Raw genomic sequence first — 11219 nt, 5'->3', positions numbered from 1 at the left:
CCACAAGCATTAACGCATAACCCCATATTGGCTATAGCTCGACATCGCTAATACCAGACAGCGGTATATCAGCAATTCGCATGGTTAAAACTTTTGTATAAACATTGCTAATGCGTTTAAGCATTATCGTAAATTAGCATTATTAAAAACACTATTTGCGTATATAATGTTACAATATGTTGCTTACAAGCCTTAGGACAAATCTTTAAAACGTACCGTAAATGTTAATAAAATGCTTATACCTGACTTCGTTTTTGCTTATTTACGGCCACTACTCATGCTCTGTTTCACCTAACTGCTGCTGTCTTTTTTCAACCAATTGAATTCTAAAATCAACTACGAACGACGATTTAAGTACGACTAATTACAACCCACTCATCTATAACAGCTGTGGTTAAGATATCAAAGGCGCTAGCAAATGAACCATGCAGGGATACACGCACCCATCAGGTTCAAGTCTCATTAAAGGTAACATTTGAAATGCAAAAAAAAATCCATTCGTCGTAAATAATGAAGTAACGCATAGCTTGAGAAGCTGCTAGAACCAGCGGACTTAAAAAATAAATATGAAATATATTTATTTTTGTCTTTTGACACGCCGGCCGAATTGATGTTTTTATATTTTTTTCGCAAACAAGTTAAAAATAACGATATGTCGATAATGCAGGCGAAGCGATGTTTATTTCATGCCGTAATGGTGCTTTAGCAATTGCTATTATAATGCAGCTTTAATTTGACAATAGTGGGGCCTAGAGTGGGGCCCTTTTCCACTTTATTACTGCATTTATTGTACATGTAAGAAAATAATACATTATATGATATGCTTTGTAGCGCACTATAAAGCATTTCAATTGAATTGATATAAAGCTTCGTGGTTACTTGGGTATTTTTATGCTTATTCATTCTCAAAAAGTAAAACAGAAACTGGGTCGCGTTTCACTTTCGATCGTATATCACCATGAGGACCTGTTGTGACAAATCCAGGGCGAATAGATACGTTTGACCCAAACTGCAAACATGAGCCAGTTGCAAGAATAGAGATTAAAAGATGGTATAACACGCGAATGCCACAAATGAGAAACCCGACAGATTTCTAATCGAAAAAGCCAAAGCCCATCATATCGTCATCCTCGGACTCAGATTCTTTGATCTTTTCCTCCTTGGTGGCAGCGACCGGAGCAGCAGCAGCCGCAAATTTGCTCGGATTCTCGGAACGGCGGCAACGGTCAGCAGATTATGCTTCAGGTGATTTCACTGCTATAATGAAAATCACGATGCATCAAATTTTGCTTATGCATATGTCAATGCAAGACTTACCTTTATTACAGTCAAACCTTTTAACCGGAAACACTTTTTTTTTAATTTGGGCAAATAGATGTTTATATTTTTATGCTTATTCATCCTCAATAAGTACCCAAGTAACCACGAAGCTTTATATCAATTCAATTGAAATGCTTTATAGTGCGCTACAAAGCATATCATATAATGTATTATTTTCTTACATGTACAATAAATGCAGTAATAAAGTGGAAAAGGGCCCCACTATTGTCAAATTAAAGCTGCATTATAATAGCAATTGCTAAAGCACCATTACGGCATGAAATAAACATCGCTTCGCCTGCATTATCGACATATCGTTATTTTTAACTTGTTTGCGAAAAAAATATAAAAACATCAATTGGGTCCTAAAGCCCTATGTTGTTTTTAGCTTGAATCGATGAGGTTAGGGTTAGGAACACATATTTTGATATTCAATTTTATATTTTTAGGCTATTGCCGTTAAAAACCTTTTTTTTAATTTTGTGAAATTTTGAACAAAAAATAAACATTTGGGCAACCTTATATAGACAAACTATAGTTGTGCATGGTTGTGTCAAGCGGTGTCTAGACAACACGAATTATAAAAAGAAACCATAGTATGTCTTGAAATGTCACGGAAAACTTTTTGTTTACCTTCACGCTCATGTGTGTCAAAAGTTGCAAAGTCAGGAAATGGCTTGGCAATCGCGACCTAAAACATTTTCTGAGTTTACAGCTCATTTTCCGGTTCCGGTCATCTCAGTTTAATTAAGGCCTTTGTCAAAATCAGCAATAAGCGTAGTGACTGCACTTGGTCACAGCGTGGATGGCTTCAGTTTTCGGATGCAACACCCGCCATCGAGATGCGACCGTGTTTAGTTAGAAACGCACAGAAATTTTTGGTCTGCCGTTCGCCCTACTGCTGATTCACATCGGAATAGCAGAACATACCAATCTGATTGATAATACGGTGCCAGTTTCGGTTGGCGTTTTTTTTTCATACTGTTCTGCGGGGTCGATTGTACCGAGATTATACTCTTGGCCATCAGTTTGACATCGTTTAGTCATTCTTAGCGCAAACTAGATTTGGACAAAGTCTAGCACCGTGAATCGATGGATTGGAATACATTGCCCGAATCAAAACTTTTATCCGATAACTAGTACAAATTTGATGTTCCACTTCCTTACGACCAGCAAAACGCAGACAAGCACAAGAGACAACTGCGAAGCTGTAACTGTCAAAACGATCAGCTGCTCAGAGATGCCATATTTTCTAAAAAAATGTCTGCAACTGCTCGAAAACCGGAAAAATCGAGCAGTTTTCCGGCTACTCGAATTTTCTGGTTTAAAAATAATCTGCGAAAATCTGCACACTTTTTTAGGAAGTCTGTGAAAGTTTAAAGAGCTTCGAACAAAAATCTGCAACAAAACAATAAAAGTCATAAAAACTGCAAATATCTGCAAATTTATAATCATCTGCAAGACCGTTCCAAAAATCTGCAATTTGCAGACAAATCTGCAAATCTGGTATCCCTGCAGCTGCTCTAATGTCAAACCAGAGTTGCCAGTGAGAAAAAGTTATCATTGTTGCCAGAAACGTGTTATTTTCGTTATGTCAAGGAAGATCTCTAATGTCAAGGGAGAATAAATTACAATATTTTTGTTTTTTAATTTTTTAGTGCTCTGCATCTTTTTAAAAAAGAAAAAACTATACTCTGGTAGTCATAATGAGAAGCTTTATCTTTCCTTCTAAAAAAATCATCTTTTTATCACAAATTTTAGGACCCAATTCGGCCGGCGTGTCAAAAGACAAAAATAAATATATTTCATATTTATTTTTTAAGTCCGCTGGTTCTAGCAGCTTCTCAAGCTATGCGTTACTTCATTATTTACGACGAATGGATTTTTTTTTGCATTTCAAATGTTACCTTTAATGAGACTTGAACCTGATGGGTGCGTGTATCCCTGCATGGTTCATTTGCTAGCGCCTTTGATATCTTAACCACAGCTGTTATAGATGAGTGGGTTGTAATTAGTCGTACTTAAATCGTCGTTCGTAGTTGATTTTAGAATTCAATTGGTTGAAAAAAGACAGCAGCAGTTAGGTGAAACAGAGCATGAGTAGTGGCCGTAAATAAGCAAAAACGAAGTCAGGTATAAGCATTTTATTAACATTTACGGTACGTTTTAAAGATTTGTCCTAAAGCTTGTAAGCAACATATTGTAACATTATATACGCAAATAGTGTTTTTAATAATGCTAATTTACGATAATGCTTAAACGCATTAGCAATGTTTATACAAAAATTTTAACCATGCGAATTGCTGATATACCGCTGTCTGGTATTAGCGATGTCGAGCTACAGCCAATATGGGGTTATGCGTTAATGCTTGTGGTTACTTGGGTAGAATAGAAACTGGGTCGCATTTCACTTTCGATCGTATATCACCATGAGGACCTGTTGTGACAAATCCAGGGCGAATAGATACGATTGACCCAAACTGCAAACATGAACCAGTTGCAAGAATCGAAATTAAAAGATGGTATAACACGCGAATGCCACAAATGAGAAACCCGACAGATTTCTAATCGAAAAAGCCAAAGCCCATATCATCATCCTCGGACTCAATCCATAACACTTGTTGTCCGTTCAATAATTGAACTTCAATTATGTTCCACTTCAGCTGATCTGCAAAATTGAACAATGTTTACATTTTTACATTCGAACAACGAACAATCATGAATATATCCATATAGTAACTCCGTCAGGGCGAACTCGACGCTCCTCCAATGAATGTCAAAAGATTGTGCCCACTTGTGCTCAATATCCCCCATTATCGCTCGTGGAAAGCTGGATAAAAATGTTACCACAGACAAACAGACGAGACACTCGCGATAATTCCATCGTCCAATCATAAATCACTCATTTTTCAAAAAAGCATGTTTCGCAACATGGCCACAACGCGGCGGGCGAGTGTTGCTTTGAGTTTTCAGTATAAAACCATTCAAATGTACAAAACCCTACAGCATAAAACCCTGCAAATGCAAGCTACTCCGCAACATGCATAACAGAGGGTGCTAGTGTGCAAGCAAAATGTGCAGGACGATGGTTTTTAAAGGATTTTCTTCTAAGTGTCATGTCAGTTCGTCAGTGATGTTACTTTTGATTACTTTACTGATTCCCGGGCAACCATTTCTTCATGTTTCTTCATTTTCCGATATATCAGTCTTTAAAGACACCAATAGAGAAAATCGATGGCGATCGTTACCATTTCTAAAAGAAATTTCTATAAACTTTAATCCAACTTTTTACGAGCCATAATGGCGGACGTGTTCGTAATATTTTAATAGCATTTTTGACATTTCTCCAATACATCGCACGTTTTTTTCCGTACATTCCTTTAGTTTTACCGTGAACGCGCGGGAAAAAAACGTGCGATGTATTGGGGAAATGTCAAAAATGCTGTTCAAATATTACGAACACGTCCGCCATTATGGCTCGTAAAAAGCTGGATAGAAAATTAAAGTTTACTTCATAAGGATCTTCACCATAATATCGATATCAACCGTCATCTTCGAAAATAAATATCAATTTCTGTCGCTATTGCTAATTGCAAGGAAAATTTTATCATCCAAAGTGCGCAATCGTTCATAAAACTGCTATTTTGGCTTAAATCGTTTCGGTCTCTTCGGCGCACTTATTGCTTGGAATGAAACGAAAAAGTGCGCCGAAGACACCGAAACGATTTAATGCTGGATCGCAGTTTTATGAGCGATTTCGCACTTTGGATGGTACAATTTTCCTTGCAATCAGCAATACAATTCGTTATTAATCTTGACGTATTTTTAATTGTTTTTATTTTTGGCTCGGGCAAGTTTCGAACCCATGCAATAAACTGTACCACTAATCTTCAGATCTACGACTACTCTTGGGGAGCTTAGATAAAAATGGCAATCATATTCTCAAGGACCCCATGCATGTATTAACCTATTGGCGAATTCGTCTATGTACGAGAGTCGTAAACTAATTTGGAGAAGCTGGCAGAAGATGCTTGGGTTCAGTGCTCAGTTCAAATGATTCGGCCAACGTATTGTTAATTTCGGGTTGAACATACATCATATATGCACATGTATACGCAATCGATGCCATATTCTTCATTATCCTTTGTCAATGATAAAAGATACAATGGTATCAAAACAGAAGCAGTTTTATATAAATATCTGCGAAGAAAATTGAAGTTTTTGCGATACTTTCATACTGAACGAAATTTAGTGTAATATCTTTAAAGATTTTTATCAAATTACTGACAAAGAAAATGTTTTAAATGCGAGTATCGATCTATGAAGGAGTTCAAATATTCGTATCGATATTATTGAAAACTAAACGTAAAGATTTATCGTCACAAAGCTTTATTTTTGCATAAAGAACTACATAGGAATTTCACGAGTGGTTGACCGAGTACCTCTGACTACCAGTAATCAATGATTTGTGATTACTAAAAATTAATTATGATTACCAATGATTACTTAAGATTATCATTGATTATTATACTGATTACCTAATTAATTCGTAAATGATTATAAAAGTAATCTCTGGTAACTACCGTGGACCCCCGTTGGTTTGCACGACGTGCAAATTAAAAATGGTTCAAATGTCATTCTCAATATGACATCATTTGCTTATGCAGACAATTCACATAAACACGATTTGTTTGTACTAATCTAGCGTGTTTATTCTGTTTTACAATGCGTTTTCCCAACGATCATGGTAGAAATCTGATCCGAGAATGAAATATTCGCTGCTTGCAACTGCCAACTGAAACAAATCACCAAAACAATAACAAAGAGTAGGGCAGCCAGTTCACACAAGCTCGAGCATATTTAGGGTTACCAGTTGTTCAAATTAAAAACTAACCCCGTTAGTTTGCATGAGGAATCGTTCAAACGAACGGGGGTCCACTGTATAAGGATTGCATAATGTGCGACTGTATTAGTGGTTTGTGTGCATCGTGAAAAATTTTTCGCTGCGAAAAAAATCTTAGAGATGCAAACAATAAACCGCGTATACGTATACGCGGCGAATTGTGCGTGCGGTAAATGTCAGCAATCTCTATCCAGCTTTTTACGAGCCATAATAGCGGACGTGTTCGTAATATTTGAACAGTATTTTTGACATTTCGATTTAATATTACGAACACGTCCGCCATTATGGCTCGTAAAAAGCTGGATACGCACTGATACGCCTTGCTGGAAGCCCCTCTTGAACGATCTTACTTTCGAAAATAATTTTCAACCCTACTTTTTCGAAAAACGGCCTCTCTTGTCGATTTCGACATTTTCGAAGGAAGTCCACAATATGACGTAACTGTCATAACAAAATCGTATTGATTTTGATTTGGTAATGATGTAATTGGACCTAAGATCGGGAGAAATTATAGTAATTTACGATGGCCTCAATTTCGTCTATTAGCCACATTGGTTGCAAAATGCTGCAGGTATTCTATTCATGACTTACATTCTCTACTCAAATCTGTTACGAAAAATGCTTTTTAGCTGCCCCAAGTAGGTTTGCTGGCGGCGGGTCTGCAAAACATATTTGCTATGCAGCAGCAGCAAGTTCGTCATCGCCGTACCAAACATTGGGATCCAAGGTGGAAGAAACTACGTAAAGCCAAAGTTGTTAAGATAGACATACCCAATCTAAATGAACGTGTGGAGGATTTGAGCCAGGAACAAATGAAAACAAGAATGAAGGAGCGCGGTATACTACCGCCGCGCCCATGGTTGGAACGTCCTTTCCATATCAGCTGCACAGGCGGAGTGTTTGAACCGTATGTTCCACCAGAAGGGGATGGCAAGATGTCAGCCATTTCGAAAGAGGGGGCCAAGCAAAAATTTGAGCTGTTGGAAAAGAAAACCAAGTCCATGATGGCCATCAGGAAAATCCGTAACTACGACGAAGATTTTGAAGCGCCCGAGTTTGCGGCTGAAGCTCAGAACATTTACATTAATGCGCATAATACGTTGGCCGAAAAAAATAAATACAAGCTGCGGGAGCTAGTAACTGAGCGAGCCTATCCAGAGTTGATGCATAATATAGCAGATAAAACAATTCACTGGAAATTTCTCCAGTCCCTAGAACCTCCACGAGTTGTACATGCTCGTGTAACGGATGTGATTAGTAAGGAAAATTTGTTCGCTCAGGTTACAGTTCGCTTCCACACCCAGCAGATGCTTGCTATCTATGACCGTTTCGGTCGGTTAATGCACGGAAGCGAAGCTATCGTGAAAGATTGCCTTGAATATGTAGTATTCGAAAAGCATTTGTCCAATGAATACGGAGTTTGGCGTCTACACGAAAAAATAGTCCCCGACTGGATGCCACCGAAAGCACCGGCTTACATAACGTATCGTGTGGACGACGAACCACCGGCACCGCCAGAGCCTGAAGATAGTAAGGAAGTAACGGCTGCCGATGTAGAAGGAGATAAAACTGTTACTACAGCTACGGCTTAAGATCGTCGACGGTTAGAAACAAAATAAAATAAGATCCTTTGGTAGAGGGATCTTTAAATCTTCAACTTCATCGCGTTTTAATGCTTTCTTAAAAATTGAATAATTTGTCGTTAAACGATTCATTGCATTTTTCCTATATCGCGTACCTATTATGAATTGTAAAATAGTAAATAGTTAAAATTCACTAATGTTCCTTTAAACAGCATTTTGGTAGAATGCAATGATTGGCATATTTCTGCTAACTCTAATTACCGGGCGTTGTCGTCTTGGTCAGCTGCCTAGAACCGGGGTGACTCGTGCTGTTTCGTGCCGCTTGTCGCCTATTCTCCAGAGGTCGTAAGTCATTTTTGGCCTGGTCTTGCACGTTGAGCCTCCCTGTTCCTGGTGCCGGTGGCGTTGTTGAAAAGAACTATTTCGTCGCCTTACCGTCCGGCATCCTTACGATCTGTCCAGCCTATCGACATTTGCCAGATGTACGGTCGAAATCTCTCCAAGTAGCGCCTGTAACCCGTATTTTTTATAAGCCTCCGCCATTCTCCGCTTTCAGTTTATATTCCGTCAAATATCGTCCCTAGTACCTTCAAGTCTATAAAGAACTGCCGGTCTGATACGGGTTGTTAGGTTCGTACGATGGCGTTTCTTGATCGTATTGATTTGCAAAATGAAAAGTAGGACCGATTTCCCCTTGAATGCACCGTTGAATCTCCTTACTAGTTTATTTTTAGCTCAATTCTCCTAGACTCCGCTTTCAGTCTGGCGTAGATTGCCTCCGCCGGTGCAAAGTTCCTGGCTGTGGTATCAAAGTATTCAGAAAAGCTCAAGAATTGGCTACCTATGGTGAAAATCGTATCTTTCGTATCGATGGCCGCGTTCGTCAGATTATTTCCTCGAGAGCGATGTTGAACAGCTTGCAGGATAAGCCGTCACCAAGTCGCAATTACTCGATCCAATGTAGTTCTGCATGATGCATTATCTGCCATAGCTGTTTTCGATCGACTGTATCGTATGTTGCTTTGAAATCAGGGGGACGTGTCCCCATAAAACCCGCCTGGTAATTCCCTGCGAAAGCTTGTGCTATCAATGATAGTCGGCGTAACAGGATCTGGGAAAGTATCTTGTACCAGCGTTATGTCGTGATTGTTGCAGCAGTTCTTTTTGTAGATAGGACAAGTCACTTCTTCTATCCATTCCTCCGGTAGCTTCTCATCCTTCCAAATCTTGGAAATCACCGAATGTAGAGCCGTTCCAGCGTTTCTCGGCCAAGTTTATAAAGTTTTGTCGGTAGGAGGTCCTTACCAGCGACTTTGTTAGTCTTCAGCAAGCCGATTTCTCGTTAATTTTTTGGAGATCAGGTGCTAGGACATCGTTCTCGTGTCAGTGTGGGGCGTACTGTCACGATGGTCCTCCGCCCTTCTGCGACACAGGGGGTAAGCTGATCTATTTTATTTATCGGTTGGTGCATGCCCTACAATCCAGCCGTAAAACATACTAGTACAGCCAGCAAATAATGTAAATAGGGACCGGAACAATTGGTATAGACCAAGGAAACAAAAAAGGATTAGCGATTGGAAGCTTGGAGCATGGAACTGCAAATCTCTCATTTTTCTGTGAAGTACCCGCATTCTTTCTGACTTATTGAGGGCCCGCAAGTTGAACATTGTAGCCCTGCTGAGGTATGCGGGAAGAGGTCTACGATACATTTGGAAAGGGATGAATACACCAACTACCAGAGCTGCGGCAATACTCACGAGCTGGGTACAGGGGGTGGCCAATTGACAGCCGTACGTGCAAGTTGAGGATTAGAGGCCGTTTCTTCAACATTAGCATTATAAACGTGCATAGCCCACACCTAGGATGTGACGAAGACGGTAAGGACGCTTTTTACGCGCAGCTTGAACCTGAATACGACAACTGCCCAAGACATGACATCAAAATCGTCATCGGAGACCTCAACGCTCAGGTTGGCCAGGAGGAGGAATTCAGACCGGTTATTGGTAAGATCAGCGTACACCTGCGAACGAAAACGGCCATCAACTCATTGATTTCGCCACCTCCAAAAACATGGCCATACGAAGTACCTTCTTCCGGCACAGCCTCCCATATCGGTACACCTGGAGATCACCACAACAGACGGAATCACAAATCGACCACATTTTGATTGATGGAAGGCACTTCTCGGATAACATCGACGTTAGAACCTATCGTGGCGCAAACATTGATTCTGACCACTACCTTTTCATGGTTAAAATGCACCAAAGACTTTTCTTTGTTACTAACATTCGGTACCGTCACTCGCCACGGTACGGAACGACTCAAGTTACCTGAGGTCGCTACTGAGTACGCGCAACGCGAAGCGCAGCCGAAGGTGCCATTGGATTCACTGTCAGGAGTCGACGTAACGACTGGTTCGACGAGGAATGCCAGAGGATGATAGATGAGAAGAATGCAGCGCGGGCGTCGATGCTGCAGCAGGAGACCCGTCAAAACGTAGAACGATATAGACAGAAACGAAAACAGCAAACCCACTTTTTCCGGGATAAGAAGCGCCGTCTGGAAGAAATGGAGGAACAGCTGTATCGTTCGCAGGAATGGCGTAAATGCTACAAAAAACTGAACGTATCTCACAGAGGCTTCGGGACGCGAGCCGAAACAGACCCTCCAAAAGGGTCGCGAATACCAAGTCCTTACGCATCATCTATTCCTAGATTTCATGGCCGCCTATGATACTATCGACCGTGAAGAGCTATGAAAAATTATGGACGAAAAAGGCTTTCCCGGGAAGCTGGCTAGACTGATTAAGCCGACGATGGATAATGTTCGGTGCTGTATGAGGATTTCAGGCGCGTTATCAAGCCCGTTTGAAACACGCAAGGGACTTCGACAAGGCGATGATATTTCCTGTCTTCTATTCAACATCGCGCTAGGAGGTGTTATGAAACGTGCGGGTTTTTACATACGGGGCACGATCTTCAACTACTCTAGTCAATTTATCTGTTTCGCTGACGACGTGGACATTGTCGGAAGGACGTTCCAGGCGGTTGCTGAGCAGTATACCAAACTGAAACGTGAAGCAGTAAAGGTTGGATTAGTGGTGAATACGTCCAAAACCAACTATATGTTAGCAGGAAGCACCGAGCGCGATCGAGCTCGCATAGGCAATAGTGTGGTAGTCGACGGGGACGAGTTCGAGGTGGTGGATGAATTCGTATACCTCGGGTCTTTGATGACGCCGGATAACAACATTCTTACCGGCAGTCGTGCTTAGTACGGACTCTACAAGAACCTAAAGTCTGGTAAGTTTCACCCCCGTACCAAATGTACTATATACAAAGCTCTAAGACCGGTAGTCCTCAACGGACACGAAACATGGACAATGCTCGATGGGGACTTGAAAGCACTGGCCG

The 11219-nt window shown here is 40.6% G+C and overlaps 1 protein-coding gene across 1 annotated transcript; it reads left to right on the top strand.

Annotated features, from left to right (window-relative positions):
• The first annotated feature begins 6691 nt into the window (after positions 1-6691).
• On the top strand, positions 6692-7829 carry LOC128743133 (probable 39S ribosomal protein L45, mitochondrial). Its single transcript, XM_053839657.1, has 2 exons — positions 6692-6794; positions 6853-7829. The coding sequence occupies exons 1-2, from the start codon at positions 6747-6749 to the stop codon at positions 7813-7815; spliced, it is 1011 nt and encodes a 336-aa protein (XP_053695632.1). The 5' UTR covers positions 6692-6746; the 3' UTR covers positions 7816-7829.
• Positions 7830-11219: the final 3390 nt, after the last annotated feature.

Source organism: Sabethes cyaneus, chromosome 3 (assembly GCF_943734655.1).
Source record: "Sabethes cyaneus chromosome 3, idSabCyanKW18_F2, whole genome shotgun sequence".
In the NCBI taxonomy this organism is placed as follows: Eukaryota; Metazoa; Arthropoda; class Insecta; order Diptera; family Culicidae; genus Sabethes; species Sabethes cyaneus.
The sequence above is the reverse complement of the archived record's forward strand: the minus strand, read 5'-3'. Positions and strand labels throughout refer to the sequence as shown.